Source organism: Polypterus senegalus, chromosome 11, assembly GCF_016835505.1.
Source record: "Polypterus senegalus isolate Bchr_013 chromosome 11, ASM1683550v1, whole genome shotgun sequence".
Lineage (NCBI taxonomy): Eukaryota > Metazoa > Chordata > Cladistia > Polypteriformes > Polypteridae > Polypterus > Polypterus senegalus.
This window is the reverse complement of record NC_053164.1, coordinates 25266668-25284925: the sequence shown is the minus strand read 5'-3', so window position 1 is coordinate 25284925 and position 18258 is coordinate 25266668. Positions and strand designations below refer to the sequence as shown.

At 37.6% G+C, this 18258-nt stretch overlaps 1 protein-coding gene across 10 annotated transcripts in view; it reads right to left on the bottom strand.

Moving 5' to 3' along the window:
- The window catches only part of LOC120538749 (ryanodine receptor 1-like), a 364839-nt gene that overhangs the window by 325625 nt on the left and 20956 nt on the right, over positions 1 to 18258 (bottom strand). For all 10 annotated transcript variants that reach the window (XM_039768185.1, XM_039768186.1, XM_039768187.1 and 7 more), the window contains exons 2-3: positions 9831 to 9950; positions 1822 to 1926 (exon numbers count right to left, since the gene is read on the bottom strand). In XM_039768185.1, the coding sequence (XP_039624119.1) occupies positions 1822 to 1926; positions 9831 to 9950 (225 nt within the window). The remainder of the gene's footprint in view (positions 1 to 1821; positions 1927 to 9830; positions 9951 to 18258) is intronic.

The window sequence follows — 18258 nt, the reverse complement described above, 5'->3', positions numbered from 1 at the left end:
TCGATAGCACAAGAATTAATTAGAAAAATGCTTACTACTGCCGATGAAATGGATTCTGCCGAAGATATTACGTATTTCAGAGAGAGAATTGAAGATTTATTGGAAGAAATTACAATGTTGGCGGCCCTTTTAGACTCCGATATAGATGAAACTGTTTTTGAAATTATCGAAGAACAGGTGGAACGGACTCGACTACACTCCAGTTCAGGTGATGCTGTACCCTGCTCTGGACGTCCATCCTTTGACATTCCAGCTGAGTCAATAGAACACCTTCTGTTATGCGGTTTAAAAGTACAACAGATTGCAGATCTGTATGATGTATCAGAGAAGACGATCACAAGACGAATGAGCCAGTTTGATATACGGTAAGCTGCAACGGCTGTATTAGTTTAGGTACTTTGACATGGAATGCCCAAAGCAGCTCCACCTAATATTTTGAACTGAACAACTTTACCACTGATCAGAGCTGTACAGTTGTTTGAAAAAGTAGCTGCGAATATGCAACTGACTTTCTACTCGTAAAACAAGGGTCAAATACTCAGTTCTAAAAGGGCCGCCAACATTGTAATTTCTTCCGATAAATCTTCAATTCTCTCTCTGAAATACGTAATATCTTTGGCAGAATCCATTTAATCGGAAGTAGTAAGCATTTTTCTAATTAATTCTTGTGCTATCGATTCACCAATCAGTAACTAGAGGGCGTGTTAGAGCCCACCCTCTCAACTTTGATGAGTGAAACTGACAGTTTTATTTCAAGCCGTATTTCATGACGGTTTGCAGGAATGTTACGGACAAAATGAAATAAATAAATAAGCAACGAAAAACATATTTCGTGACACATTTATTTATTTATGCTCTCATTTCATGACATATTTATTTATTAAGGCTGTCATTTCATGACACATTTATTTATTTATGCTCACATTTCACAGTACTTTTATTTATTTACGCATTTATTTATTTATTTCATTTTGTCCGAAATATTCCTCCATACCATGCCCCCAGCTCTACCATATCTCCTGTCTCTATGCCTCAAAACATTTCCTTCATCTTTCCTGCATGTACCTTGAGGCCTTTTCAAATCTGTTGTTCACTTTCCAGACATGAAGACAAATTGCATTTCATTAACAATCACCAGATCCCGCACCCATTTTCTTCAGCACTCTTTAAACCATCGTTACACTTAACCATGTTTTACAGGTCTGTCAATGACCCTACTACCTCACCTTCATTTCCTCTGTCACAAAACTGGCTTCCATCACATTTAGGAACAACATAAATTAGTGTCAACCGGGTTCCCTATATTTTTTGTTTTATATAGGCAGTTGGGCAAGCCCAGGAATAGTGTGGGCTGTACCCCACATACTGTATGTTGTGTAACTCTCTTTATATCTCATCATAAAAGGGGTATTGAAACAGAAATTTTATGGCCATATGCCCTTCCTCACTTTAGACTCCTTTATTTGCCTTTTACAACATGCAAGAGGGATGGTGACCTTATACTGAGCACATTTCAGAAAAAAATTGACATAGTTAAAAATATCATTAGAATTGAAATGAGTAACAAATGCTCTTCCAGCTCATTTTTTTATTACACTGTAAAACTCCTACATAATGCATTAGTGTTTCTGTTACTTTTCTGACTGTAAATTATTGGCAACAGATCATTAGATTTCTAGATTTAGACTATTTGTTTCTAGCAAACCAGTTGGTCTAAATAAAAAATACATCAGTGTTTTATACTTGTCAGCATCAATGATTTAAATTCACTTGAAGCATTAGCTATACTCTGTCCAAGAGAATCCCAGTGTCCCTATTTACCTCATTGCCCATTTCCACAGTATTAGCCAACATCTCTTGCAAAGCACGGACTGAGAGGGATTGTTCCAGGACAAGTGAACATATTGCCAAATCTGGGGGGACTTTCTGCAAAACAAATACAAAAAATAACAGTTAATGACAGCACCTGTTTTCAGTCCTTTATTTGCCACTTTCATCTGTGCTGATTGCGATTTATCTACATGACAAATTTATTTCTCACTTCTTTTTGTATTTTTAAAATGGTTTGGTATTTCATTATATATCTTAAACAAGCAATTGCCTTTTGGCAAATATTTTCTAGCTTCTTATTATCTTTACATTTGTTCACTTCTAAATCAGATTAATGAAATCGCTTCACCTTAGTCGTGATCAACCGCTTTCTGTTTTGACATATTTAAAATGCTTCTGAACTTAAGATAAACATTACTACAACATTTAGAAAGCAGTTAGCCAGCAATCAGATCATGGATTTAGAAAACAAGCCCTACATGTGCCTAGTTAAGAAGAGAAGATATGAGAGCACAATAAATATTTCTTTAAATCTATGCATTTTGGTTTTAAACATGTGTACTTGCCAAGGCAATATCTGAGAAATATGTAAGATAAAAGACTGCTAAGATACAAATATAACATGACATCATCATCAGATACAGAGCTACCGTTTTCTCTCTCAATGTATTTTTTTCCTCTTTTTTCTCTCTCTCTCCCTCTTAATCTTCCCCATTATGGGTGTAATTTTATGCAGCAGTAAATACCAGTCTAATAAGTCCCTGTTTCAAATTTGCTTGTGAAGCCAGAAAGGTTTGAATAAAAGCTCTGCACTTTCTGTATTAAATTGAAAGTAACTACATCGGTCAACAGAGTGAAAGAAACATTCATTTTGCCCATTTGACTACTTAGGTTTATGACTTTTCACAGAGAAGACAATATATCCTTGCATGTCCTTCTGTTACCCTCATTCATCATCTTTATTCAAAATGAAAAAAATTGCCAGAGCCATCACTGTCACTACTGTTGACTGTCACAAGATGCTCTAGTAGTATTTTGAAGCTGTGCCATGTGTCTCAAGGACAGAAAGCAAATAGCCTTTGCAGATGAAGTAAAAGAACATTCTTTTTCCTGAATGGTTACTAAAGTGAATGCCTTTGTCTCAGAGGAAAGAGTGTAATCAGACACTTGTATTTTATAACTGCTTCAAACAATGTTATCTTTATATTATATGTATAAGGGTTTATACAGATATTTTAAGAATTCCTTCCATCCAGTTGATTCAATTTAAGTTCATGGTGTTACAGAGTTTCCCATAATCTCCAGGCGCAAGATAGGGATCAGCCTTGGTTGGGGCAGCAGACCACTAGATTTTTAACACCAATTCATAATAATAATAACAACAACATGATATTTATATAGCATCTTTCCAATGGTCGAGGTGCTTATTTTAACAGCAGGGTATATGTAACATTGGATACAAATATTTTCTGCACGGAACACTAAACAGGTAAATACAGGTTACACAACGCATTAAATACAATAAAAGAAAAAAAAACAGAGTGAAATACTAAGTTCAATACTAAAAGAAATGCCTGAAACAAATAAAATTATTAGTGATATAACGCACACACAAATTATGCTGACTATCTGGACAGGGAGGTAAACTGAAAGAAGGTACAGAATGTTAGGTTAAGTTCAAATCCTTCCTGAATAGATGGGTTTCAAGTTGTCTTTTAAAAGAATGAATGGAATCAGCTGATCTAATTAATTTCGGGAGGTCATTCCAAAGTCTGGACGCTGAAGGCCCTGTCACCCTTAGAGCGCAGGCACAACAAGACTGTCAGAATCAGAAGATCTTAGTGGGTGAACAGCAGCATTATGATGGAGAAGATCAATGATCTAGTCAAGTACAAAGCCATTAAAAGCTTTGCAGCTTATTAATACATTTTTTAATTGAATTTATTAAAAACATATAACAAATGCTTATTCTAAAAACTGCCCACTTTTTAAAAAGTTTTGAACAGATCCTCTAAGTGAGAAATTGATTTTTGTTGAGCAAAACAAGTCTATGTGTCAATAGTGAAGTAAAGGCGATTACAGTTTGTTTGTCCTTCTCCACTTTAAGCCCCTCTGTGAGCCCACCAAACACAGCTGTTATTGGGTTAGGAGGGATTGTGACACCTAGGCTGTCTGATAGGCATTCAAAAAGTTTGGTCCAGAATGTTGTTAACTTGGTGTATGCCCAAAACATGTGGTCTAGTGAAGCTGGAGCTCAATTGCAACATTTGCAGGTTGGATCTTATCCTGGAAACATTTTGGACAAATCTAAGCGAGATAGATGTACTCGATACAATATTTTAAGTTGAATAATTGAATGCTTTGCATATATGGAGCTAGAGTAAATTCTGTGCATGGCTGCCTTCAACTCTGTTTCTGAAATGTTGAGTAAGAGATCCTCTTCCTACTGTACTCTTGGATCTTTAACACTAGATCTGACGGTGTATGTGCCCAAAAAAAAAGAAGTCAGACTGCATTCTTGTAGCTTTGCTCATGTGCTGAAGAGTCTATAGCTGCAGGTGGAAGCTGCCGCCGCATTTGTATTGGCATTACACATATACAGTACTTTGTGAGCATGCCTGTGTCGATTACACACAGGAAGCTCTGCAGTCTACTTGTGACATTGCAGTGTAGGAAGATAAGTACATAAATCAAGGTAAACAGGTAAATAACATTCGATGTGGCTTTTATATAAGTAACATATACATTTTTTTTATATAAATACCATCACAAAATATAATCACAAACAGAACTTTGCACAATACCTTGGCGACCTCGGCATGCCTTACTCATCCTCATCTGAGTTCACCTCTGTTATAGCACATCTTTATTTGAAAACAGCAGTGTCAGATCGTGGGGAGCATGAATGTGACTGAGAGAATAAAACTGAATAAAAAAAAAAAAAACGCTAACCTTTACAAGAACCAAAAATTTACACCAGCTGTTACAGACTCAAATCAACTGTATGTTTTTATTGTACAATAGTAACAATAAGAGCAGCTCACTACTCAAAACATTAATAGAGAGAAGCAGCTAGGATCTAACATGCAACCTCTTGATTATGAGTCAGCAGTTCTTACCGCTGTACCACCAAAGAAATAGTGTCAGTGTCGTACCTTAATCCAATTTTTTTTTTTTCGGGTATACTGCTGAATAAAAGCGCAATTGTTTTGTTACACGTGTACCTTTTGTGAAAGTATTTATTTGATATTTGGACTTCAGTCTTCACACATTATACACTTTGTGTCAAAATTTTGTTATTAGTACTAAAATATGAAAAACGTTTGTGTTTTAGGTATGTCTTCAACATTTCTTGCATTTCTCACATTTTCTGTCATCCTAGACTTATACAGATCGTTGTAGACTCGGAACACACATGAATTGCATGTGTTCCAAATAATTATATATTATTTACCCTATACAACTCCAGGCACCTCACACCGATATAAACAAGGCTTGAGCTACTTGTGCTGATCGACACATTAACAAAACAAAAGATAATGATGGAGAGGTGCAAAGGAATTTAAGGTGGGCCGAGATTATGAGTTTTTTAATAGGCTTCAGGAATTAGAGTGTTAAAAGGAAGGGACTTTAAAATGTTTTTATATATTATAGAAATACCGTCTGAATCCCCTAGACTGATCAATATTTTTTCTGGAATAGAAATAGGTGGGAGGTGAGGAAAATTGGGCAGATTTTGTTTAGCAAAGTTTCTAATTTGGAGATAGTGGAAAAATTGTGTTGATGGGAGACAAAATTTGGAGTGTAGGATAGGATACGAAAACATTATTTATATACAAATCTCTAAATGATTTAATCCCACTCATTTTCCAATCATTAAAAACTATGTAAGTTTGAGAGGGTGGAAAACGGTGGTTATCATCTAGAGGTGCCCAGATAAAATATTCTCTAACTTGAAGTGCTTCCTACATTGGTTCCATAAGAAAAATTGGGTTGTTAGTATATTGACGATACCTTGTATTTACTGGTGAGCAAAGCAAGGAATATAAAGATGTATTGCAGAATTTAATTTCTATTGCAAACCAAGCTAGTGTGTGTTCACCTATTGGTGTCAAAGTCCAGGTTTTTATAGCTTGTATGTTTGCCACCCACTAATAAAATGGAAAATTAGGTAGAGCCACGCCGCCTTCTGATTTAGCTCGTTGTAGGGTCACCTTCTGATTGTGTGGTTTTCTCGAATTCCAAATAAATGAGGTTATGATTGAATCTAATTTCTTAAAAATAGATTTGTTAATGTATAAGGGGCTGTTTTGAAATAGGAACAGAAGCTTAGGGAGGATATTCATCTTGACAATGTTAATTCTCCCTGCTAAAGTAAGATGGAGGGTAGACCATCTATGCACATGCAGAGAATTTTATATTCAATCCTGTAAGACACATGAAGCCAATGAAGGCAAAGCACAATGGGTGTTATGTGCTCACTGTTGCTGGCTCATGTAAGAACTCTTACAGTAGAGTTTTGAATCAACTGGAGCTATGATGTAAGTTTAGAAGGAGTACCTGCCAGTAGGAAATAATAGATGCAGGATGTGATAAAAACATGGACAAGGCTTCTGGCATTAGAAAAAGAGAGGAATAAGTGAACATGGTACTATATATGTTACAAAGGTGAAAGTAAGAAATTTTCTTAATGTGGTTTATGTGGGTGGAATAAGAAAGGGTGGAATGAAAAATGAAACCAAGGTTTCTTGCATAAGAAGAAGGTCTAATAAGATCACCATCGAGAGTGTCTAAAAAGGATCTCATTTTCTTACATCGTGCTTTAGTGCCAATTTGCAAGAGTTCAGTTTTGTGGCAATTTAATTTTAATGAGTTATGCGCATCTAGGTTTTAACTTACTGATGCAAGTTGTTTTTAACTTACTGATGCAAGTTTTGCTTCTAATACTGTAATAGAGTTGAGTATCATCTACATAAAAATGATAACCAAGTCCATAGCTACAGAAAATATGGCCAAGGGGAAGCATATAGGTACGTGACAGCAAAGGCCAGAGCCCTGAGGGACTTCTTGTGTCACTGGTGCTAAGCTGGACCTGCTGTTGCCAAGACTAACAAACTCTTGCCTATCAGTTAGATTGGACTTAAACCACTTGAGGGTAGTACCAGTGATATCCAGCATGTTCTCCATTCTGGACAACAGAATGCCATGTCTGACAGTGCCAAATGCTGTCCTGAAAGAAATAATATGTTGGTTTGTCCAGAATCTGCTGCCAAAATCAAATCATCAGTTGCCCAAAGCAGAGCAGTTTCACAGCTGATCTGAAACAAAACTGAAAGGATTCCATCGAATTATTAGAATTTAAGTAATTAATGAGTTGGGAGGCTACAACATGCTTAAGAACTTTTGACAGAAAAGGTAAGTGACCTTTTTCATGTTATAGTAACTATAACAAAATATTGACGTGAAGTGTATAATGTGTGAAGACTGAAGTCCCAATATCAAATAAACACTTTTACAAAAGGTATTGAAGAATATAACTGAAATAAAAGAAATTGCTCGATTTACATGTTGCTGGCAACGTGTAGAAAGCTAAGCCCAAATATCAATTGACACAATACAGACATGTCCACTTGACTGATGCAGAGGGAAGAACTGCTGGTTCATAACCAAGAGGTTGCAGGGTCGATCTCAGGTCCTCCCTGCATTTACCTTTTTGAGTAGTGAGCTGCTATTATTATTACTATTATTTAATAAAAAAAATACAACTGAATTGAGTCTGTAAAACCCAGTGTAAATTTTTGCTACTTGTAAAAGATATCGCTAAAGGGATTTAAGCAGACACGCAAATGCTGGTGAATCATGTCTTCTTGGTAGCTTGTTGTCACTTTAATTTTTTTTTTATTTAGTTTTATTCTTGAATAAAAACACATTTGTATCATTATACATTTGCAAAAGTGCATCAAATCTGTCTCTGCCTGTCTTGCTCTCCGTCGCGCATGCACACACACATCCATGCATGAAAATGTCATTATTTGAAAACGCTTTGCCATTTGAGCGTTAGTTGTCATTTGAACATTTTTTTTTTCTGATCTTGTCCAATCTCCACGTTATGGTGCATGGTACTGAGAATGCAGACAAACGTCTACTTTTTGGGCGCATACATCTTCAGAATTGCACTGCCATACCTAAACACTAAAGTGGAGGATTGCTCACGTACTGAAGTGACTTTAGCTGCAGGTATAATTTCCAATCCCACTTTGTTTATGGTGCCATGTAGAGTTGTGTTGCAGTGTAGCAGTCTGTTAGCCAGCAAAAGTGACATGAAAACGTTGTTTTTTGTCTACAGCTCTGCCTTTGCCCAGAAATGGCTCTACAAGCTTTATGACCACAGTCTTGGAAAGTCTTTCTCCCGTGTTACGACTGGGATCTTTTCCTAACTAAGGAGTGGCATTGCACATGTACTTTGCCTCCAAATCTGCCTCAATCCAAAACTAACTTCATGCCAGATTTGTTAGGCTTGCTTGAGATGTATTGCAAAAAAGGACAACAGACCTTAGTTGGAACCAGTTGCTTATCAACAGTAATATGTCGCCCTGGGCTGTAAATCAAAACACAGTTCTGAACAAAATACTGCCAGACGTCTGAGATCACAGCAGATCTGTTCTTTTTCTTATGCTCTACACAGGTGTCTTTGTTGTCAAAGTGCAAATGCTGCATGATAGTCTGATGGCGGTCACAGGGAATCATATCTTCAGTTAGTGAAAGTACTTAATTTCAAGCTGAATCAAAAAGAAAAACTACTGGATGCAGCCATTACCTAATTCACAATGAAGAACAGAAGAATTCATTTTGTTTTAAAACAGTGCTTTTCTACTGACAACAATTACTTATTTTAATGTTGCATTATATCACTTTAAAAAAATCAAAACATACTTTTAAAATTTTTACTATTCTGATCACCTTTGGTGTTGATTTTGCATCATTCACCAAGTGAAAGTGACAAACTAAATGACAGGATCAAGCTGTTCAAATAAAAGACGATCTATAAGAGTGCATCGTCTCCTAAGCTGCTGGAAATGCTTCCACCTGCTAACAAGGGAATGTTAGTGGTGTCACACATGTGTACTTGGGGGACAACTTCAGGGCTCAACCGATGGTAATATCACTCCAAGTCACAGGTCGGCACTGTCTCTAACTAACTCTCTTCTCCCTCCCTCTGCAGAGTCGAAGACTGACGGATGAAGACTGCTGACATCATTTCCAGTTTCAAATCTCCTGAACCCACAGCTTTCACCTGTTCTGACACCTAAATGGCTCCATTTCCATCTATCAGCAGTCAAATGAAAGACTCATGTCTGCAAAGACACTTCACAAATTTGCATGTTTATAATGTTTATAATCAGTTATACAGGATCACTTCTGGTGCCCCGACTCGCTATAATTCTTGCCTTTATTTCACAGTGAATACAGTGCAGAGATTTCCATGCAGAAAGTCACATTTTAGTAAAATGCAATTTAGCTTCACATTGACTAAACACTGTGCTCTGCAAGCCACTGCCGCAGATACTGTATACATATTTGTATAATGATAATTGAGCTCACCATCTTGCTAGAGAGCACAGAATGAGCAGACCATTCTTTTGAAATCATTCACACTATATGTGACATGAGCAATTAATGTTTATTGTGCAAGATGTTTTATATTTTATAGAATTTAGATTTCATTCAAACCTTAGGTAAATATCAACAAAATGTGGCTCTGCCTCCTTTCTGTACCATTTTTCCTTTTAAAAAATTGATATTCACTTATCTCCAATAAATACTGCTGATGAAAGAAAAGATCAACTGCCTGCTGCCATCTGGCTAAAATCAGTTATGCTTTGAAATCAACTGTGTGATACATTCTAAATTGTCTTTAAAAAAAAAAATAAAAAAGTTAAGTGTGAAATAAGGTAGTCACCACATCAGAGACTTCTAAAGAGGCATAAAGCATCACTAACCTGAGCATTGGAAGTGGGTTCCAGAAAGCAGAGGCGGTTTCCGAAGCCTTCTGCAGCCAGGCACAGCTTGATCTGGTCTTTAAGGATGGATGCTGTGCATTGTAGTACAACCTCATCGTCCTGGTAAGGGAAAGATCACAAGTCTGAATAAATAACCTCTCTACTGAAAAACATTGCAACATGCTTTACAATTACAGTTATAATACAATTGTTTATATAATATTCCAATTATACCATCAAACCTACTTAATCTATTTTTATTATTTACCAGACAGTTTAATAATTAACCCAGAATAAATCAATATGTTGGGAGCAAACAGACAGCCTTATAGTTTAAACTGTAGATGTATTGGTCACTAAGTCACACTGATCAATAATAAGACATTGGATTTTCAATACACAATGCTTTATCTGTCCTATTGAAATTTGAACAATCTAGGCAAGATCAAAGGAAAGGAAACATAACAGAAAAAACAAAAAGCCATCTACATCTGATGCACAGTTCTGTACCTATAGGACACATTCTCAAGAGACAGAAGGAAATCAAATAAATAGTCTGCTCAGCATCTGGCAGAATCACCTGGCACCAAACACATGCTTCAACTGTGCTAAACTTCTTAAAAGATATGTTTTTTAAGGGCATGTTGCAGCTAACAAACCTTTCCTACAGAAAAGCAACAAGTAGCAGAGAGTACACCATATGAAAGACCAGAAATCACGAGGCAGCTACTAGTGTCAGAAAGGCTTCTGGAGCAGTGTGTCCTAATTTGACATTTTTAGTCCACAAAGACACCAACAAGTCAGAAGCCAATTTAGCAAAAGTCAAGGAAGGGAGCATGACATGCATGCTATTGAAATAATTTAAGATTTAAAAACACAATTTCAATTGGCATTCTAGTGATAGGCGCACGGTGGCGCAGTGGTAGCGCTGCTGCCTCGCAGTTAGGAGACCGGGTTCGCTTCCGGGTCCTCCCTGCGTGGAGTTTGCACGTTCTCCCGTGTCTGCGTGGGTTTCCTCCAGGTGCTCTTTCCTCCCACAATCCAAAGACATGCAGGTTAGGTGGATTGGCGATTCTAAATTGGCCCTAGTGTGTGCTTGGTGTGTGGGTGTGTTTGTGTGTGTCCTGCGGTGGGTTGGCACCCTGCCCAGGATTGGCTCCTGCCTTGTGCCCTGTGTTGGCTGGGATTGGCTCCAGCGGACCCGTGACCCTATTCGGATTCAGCGGGTTAGAAAATGGATGGATGGATTCTAGTGATAATCATGCTCTTTTACCAACAACCACTACATTAATTATACAGCAGCCACATAATCAGCAGTTAATGATAAAATTAGAAGAACACATGTATAGTATACAGAAGCTCAACAAATGTAGAGGAATAATATATTCTGTTCTTTTCTTTTCACAGTGTGTGTCATTTCTATTGTAAGTTTCCAGATTTAATTTTAATTATTTTTGCCAATATGACTGCTAGATAAGAAAAAAACAATTATAATACTACCTTAATAATTCTCTCTTCAACTGTTTTCCAGCATAAACTGTTCGAAATACTTCTACTATTGTACTGAATTAGAACAAGCACAAAAATCACAACAGCTCTTTGATTTGTCTGTAGCTGCTTTTCTGGTGGTTATTGAAACACTCAAAACTCTGCCACAAATATGAAGCTACCACCTCCAGACATCCATCAATCCTTTGTCTATATAATAGGCACGGGGCCATCGGGAGAATGTCCCAAAAGCAATGTGCCTAGAGCAAGAATGAGCCAGCAGTTCATAATAGAGCACAGTCACACACATCACCACACTGACTCTAACAGGATCAGTGTTTGCAACATCCCACAATGCCAGTCACAGCTATCTACTCCGCATAATACTGTAAAACACCTGACATCTTAAGTTTAAGCAAAAGCAAATTAAGACATGACATGATTAAAGTGTTTAAAATGATGAAAGGAATTAGTAGTTCCAGGCTGTTACTTTAAAACGAGTTCAACAAGAACACTGGCACACAATTGGAAACTTGTGAAGGGTAATGTTACAGTGGCATGGTGTTGCACTCGTAGTGCTGCTGCCACTCATTAAGGAGAACAGAGTTCCAGTCCAAGGTCTTCCACGAATTGAGTTTGCATGTTCTCCCTGTGTCTGTATGGGTTTCCTCCCTCTGTCCAAAGACATGCAGGTTTGGTGAATTTGTAATGCTAAATTGGCCTTGGCATGTGTGTATGTGTGTGTGTGTGTGTTTGTGTGCATGTGTGTTCACCCTGTGATGGACTACTGTCCTGTCTGGGGTTTGTTCTTGCCTTGTGCCCTATGCTTAACTTGGATATGCTCCAAGACCCTGGTCTTGATTAGGCAGATTAGAATATTATTATAATTTGGAATTTTTTTTTTTTTCATGCAGAGAACCATAGACACATGGAATGAATTACAACACATAATCCTGTAAAACACCTGACATCTTCTAAAACTGACTTTGATGTAATCTCAAAGCTTAACTACACTACTCTCAGTGAACACTGATTACCCTTTTAGCAGCTATTTTCTAAGTCCCCCTGCTCGCTTCGCTGCTGCTGCTGCTTGTGCCGCTCTGCACATCGATCATTTAAAAGCCTGTACAGCAGCTGCTGCTGCCGTGCTGCGTGATATGCATGTCGCGCTGCGCGACGATCATTTTAAAACCTGCTCAGCAGTTGACCTTTAACCCAGCAGCTGCTGCTGCCATGCTGCCTGATCTGCATGTTGCGCTGCGCGATAATCATTTAAAAGCCTGTACAGCAGCTGTCCTTTTGTCTCGCAGGACGTTAAAGTGTCTCCAAGAAATTGTTTGTAAGTAGGGCGTGACGTGCAAGTAGTCTCGCGGGACTTCAAAGTGTCTCTCCGAGATGATTTTTTTATTATAATAGATAGACATAATTCCTCTGTTATACTATATAATGTAATTGCGTGTTTATACACGGTATATAATATATATTATTATACTGCAATATATTGTGCAATGGAAGATTAAGTTTAAGCAAAAGCAGATTAAGAGGTGACATGATTAAAGTGTTTAAAATGATGAAAGGAATTAGTAGAGTAGTTCTAGGCTGTGTATTGGAAAAGTACCAGAAAATTCAAATTTTAAAGTGGTTCAGAACTAACATTTCTGGATGTTTGGTGCCTGTACTCCTGTCCTTTTAGTCTCACAAGCACACCCAAAATTTTCGCTTTGAAAATCAGTAATATTTTTTTTTTTGGGAAAAGCATTCATTCTGTACACTTCACGAAACCACAAGCTTCACGGGGAACCCTAATTATTGCTTTGATGCAGTTGGGACAAGTTGCTTTTAACAACTGCACACTGCATGTCTTCATGCAACTGGGGCAAAGTGGTGCGTAGTTTTATTTTACCATCTGAAAATACTTGATATTGTGAAAATAACTAGGTGTCAGAATAGTATCTTTTCTCTCTCCTTTTCTCTATTTCTTGTTCTCTTGCTCAAAATAGATAGTTGTAATGGATCAGACCTTCTTTGTTTTGAATATAACACATGGCATGCTGTGCTCTGATGGCTATCAAGTATTATTCTAAGGTTTGGCATTGCATACTCCGTCCCTCTCTATATATATCATTCATAACCTCAGATGCTGTTCACGTGCCTTTTGATGCTCTCTATACACCTATCACATTCTCTTAAACTACTTCCTTTTCCTGTATAATCACTATTGAAATTTAAGTAACTACTTGTTTTTCTATGGTTCCCTTAGAACAGGGGTGGCAAACTCCAGGCCTTGAGTGACGCAGTGGCTGCAGGTTTTCATTCTTACCATCTTCTTCATTAGTGACCAGTTTTTGCTGCTGATTACTTCTTTTAATTAACTTGACTCAGACCCCATAGTTGTTTCTTTTTCTTTAATTAGCAGCCAAACAATAATGAGACACAAAACAAGCCACCACACGACCAGTGCCCATCACACAATATCTGAAATTAAAGAGAGGTCAAGTTCTTGGTAAGGTTGATCTCTCAGGTCACCAAAACATTTTGACATTGGTGCTCTTAGAAAGAAAAGAAAAACAACAGTTTTCGAAATGTGTGCTGTGGCAGAATGAGAGCAGCAACAAGCCCTGGAATTAAATAACGGGTTTAATTAACAGCAAGAATTGGCTTCTCATTAAGAAAGTGATTGGAGTGAAATTGGTTGGAGTTTGAAGCCCCAGTTTAGCTGGTCATCTGTTAGCTCGTTTCACATCTCATTTCTGCTTGGCTGTCATTTAATGAAGAAAGGAATCAATTTAGAGGACTAAACTCTTCTAACAGGGCTATTAAAGTGATGGGGAAAAAGTGAATTAGCAGTGAAAACTGGTCACTGATTAGAAAAACGGTTAGAATGAAAACCTGTAGTCGTTGTGGCACTCCAGGCCTGGAGTTCTCCACCCCTGCTTTAGAATAATGGTTCAACCCCAGAGTTCCCTCCCTCAAAAGTCTGCCACTGAAAACAAGAGTGCTATAAAATTATATTTGTCTAAAATGCAAGTCTTGTTACTAACTTTAAGGTCTAGCTTTACATTTTCAAGTCTGTTGTCAACACTATTAAGCGTTGACAAAAATTATGTTCCTTATTGTTGGATTTTAGCCACTAGATGGCAGCAAAGGCTATGGGATGAACTGACTGTCGAACATTTGAATCTGCTCTTTCTTTATAGCACTGCATCAAATACTGGCACTCACTATCACCAAAAGAAATACTGAACTTTGCAAAACAATTTTGTTCAAGACTTGGAATATGCACTGCCAGTTAAGAATTTTGACTGCCTGAAAGAAACTCAAGGAAATGACATGGACAATGTTACTGGACTATCCCCAACATCTTTGGTGTGCTCACATACTAAGTAAGTTTTTTAAAGATCTTGCAAAACACAAGAGGGTAGAGTGGCTCTGAGGCGAGGGATCTGCACCAGCAATTGGAAGGTTGACGATTTGAATCCCATAAACACCAGAAGTGACTGTACTCTGCTGGGCCCTTGAGCAAGGGCTCCATCCTGGGTATGACGTTAATCTGCATCCAGCCTTGCAAGCAGGTCCTCCAACATGCAGGGAAAACTCGGGGGTTGGTGGCAGGATTGGCACTCCAGCCACTGTAAAAAATCCTCATACTGTTCAGTGGTGTGCCGAGGGGTCACCCGTTGCATGGCTGCACTCGGATCCCGATCTGCGTAGTTCGTTGTGTGGTGGGTGCAGCAATGCGCTGTAATCAGTGCATCCTCCCAACCTCTCAAAACACAGATTTCTTACCAAACGTGAAGCTGAAATGACTTTAAGTCAGTTCTTTGCTTTTTAGTGGTGTGCAAAATGATTCATCTTAGTGACTTGCTTCATTTCATTCAGTTCACCAAAATGATTTGAATCTTTGAATCACTGATTTGTTCTTTTCAAAAACAACAAGCTATATTCAAATTTAAAAGTTGGAAGAGTATCATAACAGTGTAAAACTTTAACCACCAAACAAAATAAGCCATAAAAAAAGGAAGCAACAAAATAAGTAATTTACACATCATACTAATAATGTAATAATCCTCTTTACAGAATCTAAAATTTCAATAATAAATGAAAAAAAAAACAATTATACAATCACACATAATAATAATAATCTTCTTTATTAAATTCTAATAAATCAAATTTCATCTGACGGTCATTGTCACTCAGTCAGTGTGAACCGATTAATGGGAGGTGTTTGGTGTCATCTCTCAAGTCAGTCACTGGCTAGTTGTCATCGTGACCGTTTTACTGAAACAGCTTACTGATAGGTTATATCTCGAAGACAGCAGCCATTTAAGTGAAGTTAAGATAACAACAACAACAACAACAACAACAACATTTATTTATATAGCACATTTTCATACAAACAGTAGCTCAAAGTGCTTTACATATTAAAGAATAGAAAATGAAAGACACAATTATAAAACAAAATAAATCAACATTAACATCAATAAGAGTAAGGTTCAATGGCCAGGGGACAGAAAAACAAAAAAACTCCAGACGGCTGGAGAAAAAATAAAATCTGTAGGGATTCCAGACCATGAGACCGCCCAGTCCCCTCTGGGCATAAGATGATAGCTCCGGACTGTCATGGAATGCAATATAAAACGTAGCAAAAAGATTTGTTCTTTAATGTCACCAGTACGTTCATTCAAAGGTCAAGACAAGAACAAAAGAACTAGTTTGTTTGTTCATTGCAATTCACTATTGATATTTTATGCTTTACCATATTTACATCCTCTTTCTTCATAATTAAATTGACTAGTATTGATTATCTCATTACAATGGCACCTCTCAAGGGATAGGATATATCAGACAGCAAGTGAATCATCAGTTTTTGAAGGTGATGTGTTGGAAGCAGGCAAAATCATCAAGTGTTAAGGTTATGAGCAATTCTGACAGGGGCCAAATTGTGATGGCTGCACAACAGAGCATCTCCAAATCTGCAGGATTTGTGGGGTGTTCCTACTATGTAGTGGTTAGAACCTACCAAAATTGGTGAAAGGAAGAACAACCTGTGAACCAGAAATAGGGTCGTGGCTGCGCAAGTTTCACTGATGCACATGGGGAGTGAAGGCTAGCCCATCCGGTCTGATACCACAGACGAGCTACTGTAGCACAAATTGCTTAAAAAGTTAATGTTGGCAATGAGAGAAAGGTGTCATGGAACTGCATAGCCATAATTAGTTAGACTGCCCAATGCTGACCAGTGCCTACATCCAAAATTGACTACAATGTCCAAATGAATGCCAGAATTGGATCAGGGAACATTTTGAAAAGGTGGCCTGGTCTGACAAATCATATGAATTCAATAACTAAGTTTGTGTTTAGCAATGAAGTATGCTGTTTTGCTTGTCTTAGTTACTGTATGGTTTAGCAATTACATACAGTATCTCTGTAAACACAATACATGTTGTATTAATAGGGAAATGTACCTTTCCTTTGAAGTGATGAAACACTAAATTTTATTTTGGTATTAACAAATGGAGGAACTCGTATCATCGCCAGTGTAGACAAGCCATATATTACACTTTGTTTGAATCTTGCCTCAAAGTTTACTTGATGTTACTGTTGTTAGCCCTGCCAATCCTGTCACATCCCAGAGTTCCATATTCATAGCTTTGGATGTGTGAGAGGTCTCACACATGGCCCTGAACTTTATATATTGGTTAGAAAATGAGCAAATGCACAAACCATTACAAGTCAACTTGATGACTCTCACTGCAGTAAGCAGTATCCTGATTCAGTCTAGTGTAATATGTCATGTTTTATACTATGCAATATTTATAAACCTTTACTAACCCTTCTCTATTCTGTTTTGCTTTTCAGTATCTTGATGAGGCACTTGGTGCCACTGCTCCACTGTCAAGCTGCTCTCCTGCCTATAGAAAAGTCCTCTCAGACACTGGGAACACTGGAATGAATCATCAGAGGGTGATTCTCACATCAGATTGGACAACCCAGCATGGACTCTACTACAGAATGCCCAAGAGGGTGTGGGCAGCTTGTTGGCCAAGGTCTTCAGGACTGTATCTGTGTCTGCCACTGTCTTTGACTTTCTCTTTTACAATTTTCATATTCTCGGTTGTCAAATGGCCATAGTTTATCAATTAATAAATATAAAGATATTATATTTGTTGCCTGTGTGTTTTAGCACATCTATATCTTTTATATGTGCTAATTCTGTAATTAGTAATTAGTGAAATCTATACTTGGCATTTTATCTAAAAAGTTGTCCACAGTGCTCTGCGCCAGCACTCAGTGAAGAGTGCTATACTAAAATAAGGTTTAGTGTAATTACTGCATTATAGTTCTCATTTTTTGAAAACTCCAGTAAATTCCTAGTTTTTGACCTCTCATCCTATATTCTGTTTGCCCTGTTAATTTAAATACATTATAGATTTCTACTGACCACACAAGGTGGCAGCAGCTCTGAGTAAGGAGATGTCATTTGGTCAAAAATTTCAAGCCAAGTGTCAAAATCTAAAAGACTAACAGTTGAGCAAACGGTTCTTAGTATGTGTTTCAAGAACAGTAGTCAGGAAACAGAATGGGAAGGTATGATAGCCAAAAATAAAAAAGAACGTGCAACCAGGGCCAAATCAAAAAATCACAGTCAAAAACCAGAGCAAAAACATTTGTAACCAGGAATTCCAAAACAATTTGAAAAAAATGAATGCAAAGATCTTTTGGAAAAATCCATTCTTGGACAACCATGAAATGCACAATGATGACCTTTATATGTTTGACCCAGTAATGTCATATGGCATACACTTCCACCCAAACTTACTTAGCAATGAAACAGCAGTCAATCATTGTCCAACCCACCATATCCTAACTACAGGGTCATGGGGGTCTGCTGGAGCCAATCCCAGCCAACACAGGGTACAAGGCAGAAACAAACCCCGGG